Source organism: Sander lucioperca, chromosome 23 (assembly GCF_008315115.2).
Source record: "Sander lucioperca isolate FBNREF2018 chromosome 23, SLUC_FBN_1.2, whole genome shotgun sequence".
Classification (NCBI taxonomy): domain Eukaryota; kingdom Metazoa; phylum Chordata; class Actinopteri; order Perciformes; family Percidae; genus Sander; species Sander lucioperca.
Window position 1 is genome coordinate 8,808,360 of NC_050195.1, and position 15,226 is coordinate 8,823,585.

The following is a 15,226-nucleotide window of genomic DNA, read 5'->3' on the forward strand; positions in this document are numbered from 1 at the left end:
CCTATGTTATGACTTTGTTACAGCATACTAAACTATAATTATGCCATTGAGGTCAGAGGTCAGAGTTGAACATTCAAAAGTAATTTGTCCCACTCTCTACCAGCCCAATTTGGAATAAATCTAACCAGATATAATACAATTAGCAGTGCAATAACTTGTCATGTATTCACTCATGACTATGACAGAAAACGTGTCCTAAAACAGTGTGTGTCACTCACCTATTCTTTGTGTCTCAGATCTACCCAGATGAAGGCCACTTCATTCACAGTGAAGCAACAAGGCAGCACCTCAGCCAGTCCCTGGTGAACTTCTTCGAGGAATGCTTCAGGCTACCAGAACGAGTGTTTGAGGAGGCCCTGGAGGAGGAGAGCGAAGACGAGGGTTAGCTTGACCGCCTGAGCCTCGTGTGCCCCAAATCCTTCCCACCCATACGTTCACCTACCTAACCTCCATCCTGTCCCTGTGCCTAAGCACAACACTGGCATACAGTTTTTCCACAATATGCAACTCTCGTCTGTTCTTGCTCAATTTGATTTGCATTTGGACTCCCAGCATCCGCATGCTGAACCTGAGACTGCCTCTCCAGCAGACGACGGATCTAGTCCTACATCCATCCTCCCACCTTCTGCCCAGAATTCAAATCCAAACGGCCCTCCAGAGAGCCAACAGACTGATGAGTTGACATGATGTTTTGGAATATACTGATTGATTTAACAAAGAGACGTCTCCTTCACAGCAGGATGGACCAGCTCCTTAAAAGCAGTGGAGACAAAGCATCAGCTTTCACACAGACTTTCAAGCTGTGAGGAGAAGGAACACCTATAGCACATATCTCGTGGGCTTGTATATTAATGAAAATCAGACGCCTGGTGAAAAACACTGGTTGACAGTGTTCACAATGAGTGTCTGGAATTGTGCCGATACAGGAAATGTTACTATTTTTAAAGTTGTGAAGACTTTCATGTTGGATTGTGGTTGTGTCTATTGTTCTTACAGTATGTAAAATAGCACACAGACATTCACTTGGCTATTACAGATACATTTTTCTTGTTTGCCCCGATGTTCATCTCGTAGCCTCATTTTATGTATTTCAGTGATGCTGACATAATTCTCTAAGTGGCAAAATGTTTGGATGAAAAAAAGCACCGTGAGTTTTTTTTTTTTTTTTTTTTTTTTTTTTTTACAAAAGCAGAAGCATTAACTTGTTTTAGTCACTGTGCCTTACTGTATCAGAAAACATCTTGCTGTGGGACTGCATTTATTGACTACAAGGCCAATTTTATAGGAACAGTTTGATTTTGGGAAATAAACTTCTGAGCTTAGCTTCTTGTCGAGAGTTAGAAGAGAAATTTGATTCCACTCTCACATCTGCCCATTAAATATGAAGCTAGCGTACCATAAAGACTGGAAGCAAATGGGAAACCGCTAGCCTTGCTTTGTCCAAAACAGAATAATCTGTCTACTAGCTCCTTTGACTATCACTGTTAGCGAGTTATGCTGTAACTTGCTTAGCCTAACATGTAAAAACTACAAATTGTCTCCAGGAAATCATTGCTTTCAGTTTTCCCTGCTTTCAGTCTTTATGCTAAGTTAAGCTAAGCATCTCCTGGATTTAACCCAATAGTTAGCGGACAGCTATGACACTGGTATCAATCTTTTCATCTGACTCTTAGCAAGAGCGTGAAAAAGCATATTTCTCAAAATGGCAGCTATTGTTTAAATCTATAGCTTGAAATAGATAATTATCAAATTTTAAAGTTTTTAAAAGGAATATCAACGATTCTTTGGAAATATGCCCAATGACGACATTACACCAAGTTGAAATGTACAGAATCTGCATGCAACATTGCTTATAAGAATTGCAGATGAAGAAAACTGTACAGAAACGGCAGTGTTTTTCTATTGAAAGTGTCACACTTGGCAAAACCAGTAAATACTTTGTTCAAGGTTGAAGGCAAGAAGCCATTAAGATTAGTGTTATACCCTGAGAGATTATGCATTTGTATATAAAGGGGATAATTGTCCAATGAAGACATGGCATACATAATGAAGAATTCTTGAGGCACAAATTTAATTTTCCATTTCTTTATTTAAATGAACATTTGCGTTATGTTTCAGTGCATGTTAAGGTCATTTGCAGCACTATCCCTGATAGCTCAGTTCCACATGGTAATTTTGACATCTTGAATGTTCCTTACTGGATTGTTGCATAAATTACATTTCCAGTAGTATTGTGATTGAGATCCCAGTCTCGTCAGCTTGATGTGTAAATGTTATTCAAATATCATTTTATTCTAAGAAAAAAGAAACTATTACCTGAGTGTTATTTGTGCATAAAGCATTTTGGAAATTACATTTGACTATTCACTTCTGTTCTCAAGTTGCTGTCCTTGAATTGACTTGGCAAAAATGACGTTTCTTGCAGTGGTAAAGGACTTTTTCAAGACGCTTAACTTTGTTATCGAAAGCACAGAAGGAGATTTATGGCAGATTGTGGCATGACGGTAAATGTTAGAATAAAAAAATAGATATTTTATCAGCCATCAGTGTTTTTGGCTCATCTGTTTTATTGTGAATTTTAAAGATGTATTGATTTTCTTTTGGCAGCCGAAAACAGAACATTGATATATTATCACTGTTAAGTTGTTACATGTTGTCTAAAGATTGCCTATTTACATGTCTAGCAGACACACAGCAACATTAGCAATCATTTGAGCCATGTTTTGAGCGACCCGTCCAACATTGAATCACTTCAGCTCTGTTTCGGTCTTCAAAAAATTCTGAGAGTAATATTCTGGCTATTAAAGTTGCTATATACTCCACAAAGTTCACTTGCTAGTTGCTGACAGTCTGTTTGCCGTTTCGTGTAGGTAGCATAAATGGGGCTAATGAGAATGGAGTTTGCAGGCCGTAAAAATATTTATCCATGCAGCTTTTAAACAATCTGTTATGTTCACAAATGCACCAGCTATAAGAAATTCTATTTAATATTGGTAAGTGTACAAATCCTCAACATGTAGGCCACTAACATTCAAATGTTCAATGCAAAATTCCATGTCACTATCTGCATTGTTTGTATTGGCATTTGATTACTCAGCTGTAAACCTAGCTACAGCATCCACAAAGAATGATTTGACATTTTTGACTCAGTACTTTAGTTGCAGATTCAACAGATGGAGTGAGCAGCAAATCAAACAAAATCAAACAAGTAAAATTATCCGCAAACATTCACGAGATCGAGACAACGAATCGGGTGTTAAAAAGCTTCCCAGCAAACAAACATCAGAAAAAAATCTTTTTGCTCGAAGGTACTCCTGGGCCCACTGTAAACAGGATTACAGTTGTATATCAGCACTTTGCTCTCCTCGTCCCCAAATTCAAATCTGTGATAGTTCTTCCTGGCTAAAAGGAGAAAACAATCACAAAGACTCCATCATGTAGCTACTGACTATGAAAGAACCAAAAATAATGCTGTGTTCATACCTTCGTGGACAAAGAATTCAGCCATGTAGAAGGTGGTCTTGACTGCTGATGGAGAGTGTGGAATGTAAGGCCCCCCATTCAAATGCATTTTTCTCTGGATGCCACCGTGTCCCAGAAATTGGGAAATCATATGCTTTTGAGAGGTGAAGAAAGAGAAAGTGCTAGTATTATTTTGCTGTAAACTTGTACCAATAAAGTGATGCTGCATTGTTCCTACCTTCCATCGCTGACACAGACTTCAGCTCCTCATTTGTGTTAAGAGTCTGAAAGAAACCGAGAGGTGAGTTACAATGCACCCAATTAAACTACACCGTTTTCTCTTTCTCAGCTTTCTGTTCTGAGAAAAATGCCCCCTTCAAGATCATGGATAATGTTCTAAAAATGAAACGGCTAAAATAAACAACAACAACAAACAAAACATTTACCAATAGTTTACACTAATTGTAGAAAAAATCTTCAAAAGTTATGACTGGAACATGGATTTCCAGAGTTGAAGGTAACTGTATTAATTTAACATTAAAGCTATATAGTGCGTAGTTTCTGTCTCCCCCATGAGGAATTCTAAGTAATGACAACAAAACTGTCGACGCATCCACATGATACAAGCCTTCCGTGATTGCGCACTTGCCCCCACCCCTCCTCCACGCAGTTGCTAGTAGCCAAGGAGGACATGGAGGATTAAAAAAACATGATGGACTCTTCAGAAGAGATAATTATCAGTTTCTGAGTTTCTGCGCGCGAAAGTCGCCAGACGACACAATCTTCTGAACACACCATACTGAGAAATACAGAGAGAGTCTTAATTAGCTTCGTATCAACTCATTTGGCAATGGCTTGAAAGTAACAGACGTTCATTAATATAAAAATGTTACGCACTAAAGCTTTAAGACTTCCTCCATTAGGACAAAGCCATACCATTAGTAGTCCAGATGTAATGGCACATCACTTGTATTAGTACGCGACAATAGATTCTTCTTCCACTCGTCAAAACGGCCAGCTGCTCATATCCAAGACAGATACCCCACACAGGAAAATAGTCGCCTCTCTTGTTTGCCTGAAACATCACCTAGATTCTGCATAATAATCCCGCAGCAACACGCTAACAGATGTATGTTACACTTTTACCTCAATAGCAAGTTTATAAAAGATTTTTGCAGCTCTTTGATAACCAGACGAGATGATGCTGACACTTCCGCCTGGGTAAAGGATCCTGGTAACAGAGACAATGGAACTGAGGCACGACTCACAAAGAAACTATATGTTCGGTTTGTTTTTTAAAGATACATACAGGGGGTGGACAAAATAATCGAAAACGTTCAGCGGCCTTCAGATGTGTTGACTGAACTTAATATGACATGTTTTGAGGTTAATGTGCTGTCAGTCGCTTCGTGAGTTCACCACTTTCCACATTATATAATTGCGTTTGCAAGAGATGCCCAAAATATTCAGCTGGTGCTGACTATAAATCATCTTTGTACACCTGGAAGTGGCCTAATGTTGCCTTAAAAAGTTAACAAAAGTTGCCATATTCAGTATTGTTATATATTGCTAAGCTATCTAATCTATCTGCTATCTAAGCTTTATATTTTTAACCTACAACTTACTTATTTATCTGCCATTGTAATTAAGATTTACAGTAATTCAGCTGGTGTATCAGTCATAGGCAATGGTAAAGGGTCCTGATGGCATGGGCAAAAAATACATTAGGAAAAACAAATACTTTGTGGGATATTTTCTTCATAACAATGGTCTTAAAAAAGTATATTATAATGAACTCAATCTCAGCATATTAGAGCAATATCTATAATATCTTCTCCCAACTAAAGTCTCTGATATTTTGTCCACCAGTGTACATAAAGTTGTTCGTTTACTTTACTGAAACATACACGAACCTGTTAGCAAATGTTATTTTTGTCAAGAACAATTTATAAATAACCACATAAACATATCTCATCATTATTTATTTTGCAATACAATTCCCCAAACCTAGCATAGAGGCTTTGACTGCTACTATATTAGAACACATTTACCCATTAAACAGTGTTTTGTAGTGCTCCTTTGTCTGGTTAATCCTGAAGGAATGAAAAGGGGAAGTTAATGGTTTCAGTTCAAGAATACTGGTGTAGCAAAAGCAATTATGTAGCCTACTGGAGAAATGACTATGACTTCTATATGTTAAAAATGTTAGATATTAACTCACATGATAGGTACAACCCTCACTCCTGCTGACTCAAGGGACTTGACAAAAGAGGCTCAAAAGTTGTTTTAGTCATGCGAGAGGAAACTCAGATTGGACAGATAGTCTAGCTACCTGTCTGGATTTACCCTGCAGAGATCTGAGGAGCAGTTAACCATGGTCCTCATAAATCCACCAGAGTTTAAAATTTCAACACAAAGAAAGTGGAAGGTAACGGACATCCGGCCGAAAAGACATGCATCCGGCCGAAGCAATCGAAGCAATCCCTGAAGTGGAACGTTGAGGATACAGACACAAATACGTGGGTAATAGGGTCCAAGTTAAAACAAATACTGAAATTACCCTTTAATAGTTGTCAACATAAAATGTTGTCTGGTAAATTCAAGTGTACGAGGTTGTTGCAGTAACAGCAAAGTAAAAGTCACCTATGTAGTTACATTAAGAGTAGTACTGCTCATCTTTCTAACCAACGGTGTAATACCATGAAACCGTGATATTTATATAGAAAAACAGTTGGTTGCAACCCTATAGCGTGGCAGCTGTTTGAATTCTAATTGCTGTACATTTTAGCTGACTACAGCTGCTGTTGAAGGAGCAAGCTACAAGGTAAGATTTTATTAAACACTGCTTACTTGAATTCAGAAATTATTATTTTATATTTTGTTGACTGCAGTGATTAAGAAATTATCTGTGGGTTAAAGAAAATAATAGTTTGTTGCAGCCTATCCAGTGCTATAGCCTCTGTAGCAGTAGTATTACAGTATACTGTATTGTATACCTTTTGTGAGTCAGTGTATTCTGTGAAGAAAACTCGGTCTTGCACTGAAGGTTAAAGGTTTTGTAAACAATGTCCAAATATAGCTCTTCAAACACATTTTCATTCCAAAGTCTAGCGTAGAAAGAAAAACAAATGTCCAAAAAAACCAAACTGCTCTCAGCTTATACTACACTGATAAATTGGAGTACACGATAGAGTAGTCCAGTGTGCCAAGTGCTCTTACTTTACTTTGACCACATAGTGTTTGTGAGTGTTTTGGATATGAAGGCCTTCCAGGTACTGTAAGCTTTTTTCATGTAATGACACATTTGTAATGTGTAAAATGAATTATCTGCAACAATCCACTGACAATGGGTGGCTTGTTGCACTCTTAATGTAGTTTTAACCAAGAGATTGGGCCCAGTTTAACAACATGAACTATTCCAACTTTGATGTGAAGGTCCTGTTCATGCTTCTCCTGACCGCTGCGGTAGCTGACGGTCAGTCTTTCCACCTGGGAAAATGCCAGCAGCCATCTGTTCAGGAGGACTTCGACGTTACAAGGGTAAAATACTGATGATTTTTGTTTATTGGGTCATTTTTGCAGTGTTGACATTCTTGCCTGTTTTATATTAGTTGATGTAAACAGGTTTTGGTCGTATTGTATTGCATGCTATTAAAACCCAGCTGCTGATTAACAAACTGTGATGTCTTCTCCTTTCTAGTATATGGGCACCTGGTATGAAATAGAGAAGCTCCCAGCTATATTTGAAAGAGGAAAATGCAACCAAGCAACATACAGTCTTCTCGCTGATGGGACGGTCAAAGTTCACAATTCAGAGCTGCTGTAAGGATTGAACTGCCCTGTTGTCTTTGTAAAAACAATGTTTCTTACATTTTTTTAATTGACTAAAAGTTGCCTACATGCATCTGTTCATCCTGCGCTCTGCATAAAAACAAGTATGGATGGATTTGCTTTTCATGTACTATTTAAGTGAAAATGTAAATTTGTTGTCCCTTTCTCCCTCTCTTCTTCTGTGTAGGCCTAATGGGAAGATAAATTCAATTGAGGGTGTTGCTAAAGTGAAAAACTCTTCTCAACCTGCTATTCTTACTGTCAGCTTCTTTAAAGGTAAATATACTGTGCATGCATGGAACTATTTTTATTTTATTTTTTAGAAAATTGAGCTAGTATGTTTTACTATTGTAATACAATACAGAATACCTTACACTGATCTATTTTATCCCATCCATATCTGTGTGCAGGTGTTCCAGACGGTCCCTACTGGGTACTGTCCACAGACTACCAGTCATATTCTCTGGTGTACTCTTGTTTCGACTTGTTTGGGCTTTTCCACGTTGACTACGCCTGGATCCTGGCTCGCACTCGGGTGTTGACTGAGGACGTCATTAGCCAGCTACACGATGAGCTGGCTTCTGCTGGTGTAAACTTAAACCGCCTTACAGTCAGTGATCAGACTGGTTGTGACCAGACCAAAGGTATGAAATGAAAAAAGAGGGAACTATGCTGAATACTTGTTTTGAACCAGACAGCAATAAGGCAATTCAATGTTGAATCACACTTGTTGTTTTACTTACTTTCTAACTTCTTTAAGGTTGAACATTAAGATTAAAGTAAACCAATGCAGTTATATGATTGCCTTATCAGTTCGAAACAATGGAAAGAGTTCATTACATAACTAATAATTAATTGCATTTTGTTTTGTGCTTGTAATGGAGATGCATTTTGTTCCTTTAGATCTTTCTGCTGTTGCAGTGAAATAAGCATGTTATTACAGCGTCTTATGCCATGGGTTTCAGCTTTAATAGCACTTTGAATTGCCTTGTTGATGAAATGTGCTATAGGCCTATAAATAAAGCTGCCTTGCCTTTTGTGTCGGATTTACGAAATAGAGAAGCTCCCAGCTATATTTGAAAGAGGAAAATGCAACCAAGCAACGTACAGTCTTCTCGCTGATGGGACGGTCAAAGTTCACAATTCAGAGCTGCTGTAAGGATTTGAACTGCTCTGTTGTCTTAGTAAAAACAATGTTTCTTACATTTTTTTAATTGACTAAGTTGCCTATGTCCACTGTGTGTCAAGTGCTGTTTTTTGCCACTGACAGGCAAAGATTGTTATTTTAAGTTTCTGACTACATCATGGGAAGATGGAGATGTTGCTATTATCCTGCCATGCTTGTGTGTGTAACTTACTGATGCCGGGTCAACACATGAATGTTGTAATTAATAGGGCTAGCATGAGGTGTTCCGACACACGAACCGATTTGACTCCCGAGCATTCCCAGGTCAGACGGGAAATCTCGCAAAATCCCTCGAGATCAAACGTGACTTCAGAGTAAACAATCATGGCGGACGAAGAGGATGCAGTGGCGATAGTTCGTAGTTTGTTTTTAACCGGAAAAAAAACGTTATCAAAAGAAAAGGCGATGGTCAAAGAAGTGGAGACAACGCGAGCATGGACTATACTTGCTATACTTATCTCCGACGTCCACCGGACTTTCTGGTGCGCCATGCCGCCGGCTGTTTTGATTTTGTTTCCCGGTGCTTTCCTCGCCGCCTCATCACCTCGCTTTCTGATTGGCTACACGCCACAGGCTGCGTGCTCGTTTGTCCCCGGGGGACACCACACGAGGAGAAATCGGGCCAAATAAATCCAACATGTTGGATAGCCCCGATTTGAGATGGGAGCGGTCCCGACGTCCTTCCGAGCAGACGAGAGCAGTCTTAACACACCACACACGGCAGGAATATCTGATCAGATTATTTTACGATAATCGGAGCATCCTTAAGATTGTCGGAAGGGGTGAATCGGGGCTAAAATCGGCCTAATTATCCTGCCGTGTGAACCAGGCTTTACTTGCATGGAATTTGCCTTGGCGTGTTTAGTGCATACAAAAAAACATATGTAAAGGGAATAAACAATAGAGCATATAACATCCCCCCTCTGCAATAGTTGCAGATTTAACAGATGGATGGAGCAAGCAGCAAATGTAAATTCAAATTATCTGCAAACATTCATGAGTCAGGTGACTGAGACAGCGAATCAGCTGTTGCAAAGAGAAAGCTTCCTCGCAAACAGACATCAGAAAAAATAGATTTGTTCGAAAGCACTCTTGGGCCCACTGTAAACAGGATTATAGTTGTATATCAGCGCTTTGCTCTCCTCGTCCTCAGATTCAAATCTGTGAAAGTTCTTCCTGGCTGTAAAGAGAGAAAACAAGGCAAGATTAACAGATCACAAAGGCTTTCTGGTGCAGCTACTGACTATTAAAGCACCCACAATTATGCTGTGTTCATACCTTCATTGACAAAGAATTCAGCCATGTAGAAGGTGGTCTTGACTGCTGATGGAGAGTGTGGAATGTAAGGCCTCCCCCATTCAAATGCATTTTTCTCTGGATGCCACTGTGACCCATAAATAGGGTAATCATATGCTGCCGATGGGTGAGGAAAGAGAAAGTCCTCATTAGATTTATTATTTTGCTGTAAACTTGTACCGATAAAGTGATGCTGCATTGTTCCTACCTTCCATCGTTGACACAAACTCAGTTTTTCCATCTGTATTTGTGGAGAGAACTTTGTAAAACTTCTTCAGCTCCTCATTTGTGTTAAGAGTCTGAAAGAAACCGAGAGGTGAGTTACAATGCATCCAATTTTTGTGCTATGTTCTGAAAAAAAAATTAAATAAAACAGGCTCATATTTCACCACAAACCAGTAATATTGGTGTACTCTAGTAGTGCTGTGGTTCCTGGACTGCACTCCTTATTAAATATGATTTCTCAACACAATAGTAATACATTACATACCAACACTGCCAAACTCCATTTGTGAGAGTTTTCCGTCAGCGGCTCATTGGCCAGATCCTCCATGAGTTCAGCTGGGAAACCTTTAAACATCCTGCTGTCTTTGGTTTCTGGAAATGGGTCATACAATTATCATTAAAGTAGTTTTTCACAAATATACACATAAGATACTTAAAGCAGTGGATGTAAAGTAAGTCTGTTTTTGCTGTATGATAACTCTGTGCTGCTACAACCTTGCCATGAAACTGAGGAATAGTCTAAATGTATGTATGTATTATTTGCTCAAACACAAACGTGACTAAGTTCCAGCGTTACAACAAAGCAAAGGTGGCCTTTGAATTATGTGTAGCTTATGGTAACATTTAGGCATCCTAAATAACTAGTTTTGGTCATGTTAATACATTTTGTAACAATAAATACTGATTTAACTTGAAGAGTGTAAAAATGTTGCCTGGTCTGATGAGTCTCGATTTCTGTTGAGACATTCAGATGGTAGAGTCAGAATTTGGCGTAAACAGAATGAGAACATGGATCCGTCATGCCTTGTTACCACTGGGCAGGCTGGTGGTGGTGGTGTAATGGTGTGGGGGATGTTTTCTTGGAACACTTTCGGCCCCTTAGTACCAATTGGGCATCATTTAAATGCCACAGCCTACCTGAGCATTGTTTCTGACCATGTCCGTCCCTTTATGACCACCATGTACCCATCCTCTGATGGCTACTTCCAGCTGGATAACGGACCATGTCACAAAGCTCGAATCATTTGAAATTGGTTTCTTGAACATGACAATGAGTTCACCGTACTAAAATGGCCCCCACAGTCACCAGATCAACCCAATAGAACATCTTTGGGATGTGGTGGAACAGGAGCTTCGTGCCCTGGATGTGCATCCCACAAGTCTCCATCAACTGCAAGATGCTATCCTATCAATATGGGCCAACATTTCTAGAGAATGCTTCCAGCACCTTGTTGAATCAATGCCACGAAGAATTAAGGCAGTTCTGAAGGCGAAACGGGGTCAAACACAGTATTAGTAGGGTGTTCCTAATAATCCTTTAGGTTAGAGTAAGTAATCAGTAGTACATCTACAAGCCATACCATTAGTAAAGTCCAGAGGCAATGACACACCACTTGTGTTGGTAGATGACAGAACTGTCTTTCCACTCGTCAAAACGGCCAGCTGCTCAAACCCAAGGCAGGTGCCCCACACAGGAAAATAGTCGCCTCTCTTGTTTGCCTGAAACATCAAGATACAGTCTGCAGCATAATCCGGCAGCAACACACTAACACCTAATTACTAATATTTAAAATTTTTACCTCAATAGCAAGTTCATAAAAGATTTTTGCAGCTCTTTGATAACCAGACGAGATGATGCTGACACCTCCGCCTGGGTAAAGGATCCTGGTAACAGAGACAATGGAACTGAGTCACGACTCCCAAAGAATCTAAATGTTCCGTTCATTTTTTTTAAACCTACAAATACAGGGGGTGGACAACATAAAAGAAAACCTTACCATTTAATATTCTACTTGTGGCCTTCAACTCAATGTAGCACATTTTGAGGTTAATGTGTTGCCAAACACTTCGTCAGTTCACTACTTTCCACATCATATGATTGTGTTTTGAACTGATGCACCTAATGTTCAGCTATACTATATAACTTCTATTTACCTGTGTATTGCTTTGCACTGTTATATATTGCAAATTATATAAAATCTATATTTTTAACAATTTACTTAACCTACAGTATAACTTACATGTATCTGCTATTGTACAGATTTACAGTGGTTTCTGCTGGTGCATGAGCCATAAACTTAGCAAAATTATGTAATGTGGCAATGTAAAAGTCCTTCATGGGATACAAGTACTTCATGGGATAATTGCGTCATACCAGTGGCCTTAAAAATGTCAATTACATTGAAAAACGGATCATTATGGCCTCAACTAGAGTGTTTTAAAGGCACTGTAAAGTTTCAGTTATTTTGTCCAGCCCTGTACATAAAGTTAACAGTTTACTTTCTGAAACATACAGGAGCCTGACATACATACATCACATCAATATTATCTTTATAAATGACCACATACATATATCACATCAATATTATTTTTGGAACATACTTCCACAAACAAAGCAGACAGGCTTTGACAGCTAAATTGGTTATAATATTACAACACATTTACCCATTAATGGAGTTGAACAGTGTTTTATACTCCTCCAGTGTCTGGTTAATCCTGCAGAAAAGCAAAGGGGAGGTTTCAGTTTGAAAACACTGCTGTAGCAACAGGATGTTACACAAGCTCTTATGTACTGAAGGAATGACAGTTATGAAAATAAGTAACAACTCACATGACAGGTACAACCCTCGCTCCTGCTGACTCAAGGAATTTGACATAAGAGGCAGCGATGTAAGCAGTTTGATTTGGTTTTGGGGAATAAACTTCTTGAGCAAGTACACCTTTTGAGAGAAAACACACAACCAGTTTAGATATACTACACCGTTAGCATTCTGTCACTTTACAAACTAAACCAACAGTAATAGCCTACGTTACAGCTTTAGCCTGCTACGTCACTGCTGTCGTCAAAACGTAGCTAGTCAAGTTAGTGTTGCAGTAAATAACGTATAATTATAAACTTACCAATTATAGGCCTGTCATTCCTCTTGGCCGAAGGATAAAACGGTAGACACGAAAGAGAAACGCAAAACAATAACAAGAGCATTATTCTAAAGGTAAAACATACCGTAGCACGTTTAATTATCGCCATTCCGCCTCCGCTTGCATCTTTGTCCACACTTCCGGGCTACGTCCTTCAGAATAAAAGCATCCAGTTCGACCTCAAATGACCTACTTTATAGACTTTGTTTGTTCTACCTACAGTCAGAGGTATTTGAGTTATTATATGCACTGAATTGAGAATGAAACAGGAACAGGTTATGAAAAGAGAAAGCTTTATTCAACAAAGCACCAATATTTATACAGAAACATCTGACATTTTCCCTTGGAATTTCTTTTTCAGCATGAAAATATTTAGCTTGTTTCAATTGTATCTCTACGCTGAGTGGACTTTTGTTTCAACATTCTCCAGAAATTTAGAAACATTAAAAAAAACTGTACAAAAAATAGAAAAGAGGCAAAAAGTGAGAAGAAACAGTCATTGGACAAACGACAAACGATAAATTACATTCTTAAATTGAATCATCTGATTTCATGTTATGTACTGTGACGGTATAAATAAATCATTGAATTTAAATTAAATAGCCTATTGAGAGAAAGAGCTGCTAAGGTGTGAGATCACCAAGATGTATGGAAAGCTACAACACAAACAACACGCTCAAGGATGAAAATATTGAACTAGAAAATATTTTTAAAATAAAGTACAGTGCATCAAAAATGACTTTGTTGGCAACACTGGTTGTCTGGTCTTCCCACTGTTGGACGAGGGACAAGGTAAGTTATGGAAACAAATGTCTAAAGATTTTTTTTAAACTCTCCATGACAACCTGTAAACAAAACAGTTTAAGTAGCTTTATGTTTCCATCACAAAAGTCTTTGGAAATCTATCATTTGTAAAAAATAAACTGCCACATTTCAGGATAGGTGCAGATTCCTGCAGCCGCTGCATCTTCAGTCTCTTGAAACCACAAATAGACGATAAACTTTAAAAAAGAGACGTCTTATTCTCAGCACACCTCGGTGACTATGTTAGGAAAAGTAATTTGTGTTACTTTATGTTTGATTCTTTTGTTGCAAATGAGTCCACTTCCTTTGAAAAAAAGGTTAAAAGGTGCTGTGTGTATCATTTTAACATTAATAAATCATTACCACATTCTCTTTGAGATATTAGCATTATTGCCATTAATAGGTACAGAAGAAGACTGGCAGCCTCCATCAGCCTCTCTGTTGCATTTAACATTATGTGCCACCAGGTTGAATATAAGGAGAAATCTTCTGGATTGCTTCAGAACACTAAGGGGCGTTCCTTTAAGGCGCAAATTTGGATTGCACGCAATCCACAAAATTATTCCAGTTCCACAGCGTAGCATCAACCATGACGTTACTTTACCCTCACAGATTATATCTTGGCTGTGGTCAAGAGTTTGTTACTGCCTCTTAATAATCTTCTCGCTACTCAGAAAGAACACAGAGTGTTAAATGTGGTCCTCTGTTTTAAAAACTACAAAATGCTACACCTACTGTAGCACCAAAGATGTGCTGAAAACGACCTTTTTTTTAAGAAAGACACTCAAATCTAACATTTACAGTGGCTGGGGTGGGCTCCTTCGTGGAGTGGTCTGGGACGGAGGATTTAAGAGTTTTTGTGGGTCTCGATGCAAAGAATGATGTACTGGTTGGAACAGCTCCGCGTGTGCTGGCCCAGGAGCAGACCTGAGGTCAGACTCGATGACTGGCCCATGACAGACATGTGGTCCGCTCGCCACGTCTCACAGTGTTTGTCCACCACTCGGAAACCCCTGCTGGTGGAGCCGTGCCAGATACTCTTCTGAGGCCTGACAAGTAGATGACAGAATATATTAACAACAAAAAATCTAAATAGCAACAGACAGACACAGACAAACAAGTAGGGAGTCAAGTTTACTGACCAGAAGGGGTCAGCTAAAACATCCCGGCCGTCAAAGGAGTAGATAGGTTTCCTGGCATCCAATGGTCCCCCGTCGCCATTGAAAATTGACCGCCAGTTCATAAACATCACGTCTCCCTAAAAGAAGACCCATTGTGAGTTAGATGCAGCCAGAAGTTCTTTGTCTGTAGAGGGCATTATAAAGGTTAAAGGTATAGTAAGTGATGTTAATCTAATACACTTTTTGCCATATTCAGTGAATATCTGCATACGGTCACCTAGCTCTTTATTTACTGTGTGTGCTGAAAAAAAAAATGGTGTCAATACACAGCCCTGGCTGTGAAAATGGAAAACAAACAGAAAGGAGTGCACGAGGCACAAAA

General features: G+C 39.0%; 4 protein-coding genes across 12 annotated transcripts in view; 2 read left to right on the forward strand and 2 right to left on the reverse strand.

Annotated features, from left to right (window-relative positions):
* The window catches only part of LOC116040060 (dipeptidyl aminopeptidase-like protein 6), a 260,883-nt gene extending 258,530 nt beyond the window's left edge, over positions 1–2,353 (forward strand). For all 5 annotated transcript variants that reach the window (XM_031285298.2, XM_031285297.2, XM_035998076.1 and 2 more), the window contains one exon: positions 237–2,353. In XM_031285298.2, the coding sequence (XP_031141158.1) occupies positions 237–386 (150 nt within the window). In that variant the 3' untranslated portion in view covers positions 387–2,353. The remainder of the gene's footprint in view (positions 1–236) is intronic.
* A 4,252-nt stretch (positions 2,354–6,605) lies between these two features.
* On the forward strand, positions 6,606–7,953 carry LOC116040062 (apolipoprotein D-like). Its single transcript, XM_031285303.2, has 5 exons — positions 6,606–6,734; positions 6,898–7,002; positions 7,163–7,284; positions 7,481–7,569; positions 7,704–7,953. Exons 1-5 carry the CDS (start codon positions 6,720–6,722, stop codon positions 7,946–7,948), a joined length of 576 nt encoding a protein of 191 aa, XP_031141163.1. The 5' UTR covers positions 6,606–6,719; the 3' UTR covers positions 7,949–7,953.
* Positions 7,954–9,262: 1,309 nt separating this feature from the next.
* Positions 9,263–13,087, reverse strand: ggh (gamma-glutamyl hydrolase (conjugase, folylpolygammaglutamyl hydrolase)). The gene is made up of 9 exons (XM_031285301.2): positions 12,902–13,087; positions 12,612–12,720; positions 12,446–12,496; positions 11,581–11,665; positions 11,362–11,500; positions 10,266–10,372; positions 9,984–10,074; positions 9,758–9,892; positions 9,263–9,659 (listed from the first exon to the last, which is right to left on the reverse strand). The coding sequence occupies exons 1-9, from the start codon at positions 13,026–13,028 to the stop codon at positions 9,541–9,543; spliced, it is 963 nt and encodes a 320-aa protein (XP_031141161.1). The 5' UTR covers positions 13,029–13,087; the 3' UTR covers positions 9,263–9,540.
* A 104-nt stretch (positions 13,088–13,191) lies between these two features.
* LOC116040059 (collagen alpha-1(XVIII) chain-like) overlaps positions 13,192–15,226 on the reverse strand; it is a 102,093-nt gene continuing 100,058 nt past the window's right edge. For all 5 annotated transcript variants that reach the window (XM_035998219.1, XM_035998217.1, XM_035998216.1 and 2 more), the window contains 2 exons: positions 14,866–14,981; positions 13,192–14,772 (listed from right to left, as the gene is read on the reverse strand). In XM_035998219.1, the coding sequence (XP_035854112.1) occupies positions 14,571–14,772; positions 14,866–14,981 (318 nt within the window). In that variant the 3' untranslated portion in view covers positions 13,192–14,570. The remainder of the gene's footprint in view (positions 14,773–14,865; positions 14,982–15,226) is intronic.

Excerpts from the sequence above, each read along its gene's own strand:
- ggh (XM_031285301.2), bottom strand. The coding sequence starts at position 13,028 with ATGGCGATAATTAAACGTGCTACGGTATGTTTTACCTTTAGAATAATG. Across the intron at positions 11,501-11,580 it reads TTTATGAACTTGCTATTGAG|GCAAACAAGAGAGGCGACTA; the intron begins GTAAAAATTTTA and ends TTGATGTTTCAG. Across the intron at positions 9,660-9,757 it reads TGAATTCTTTGTCAATGAAG|CCAGGAAGAACTTTCACAGA; the intron begins GTATGAACACAG and ends CTCTCTTTACAG.
- LOC116040062 (XM_031285303.2), top strand. Across the intron at positions 7,003-7,162 it reads AGGACTTCGACGTTACAAGG|TATATGGGCACCTGGTATGA; the intron begins GTAAAATACTGA and ends TCTCCTTTCTAG. Across the intron at positions 7,570-7,703 it reads TACTGTCAGCTTCTTTAAAG|GTGTTCCAGACGGTCCCTAC; the intron begins GTAAATATACTG and ends ATCTGTGTGCAG.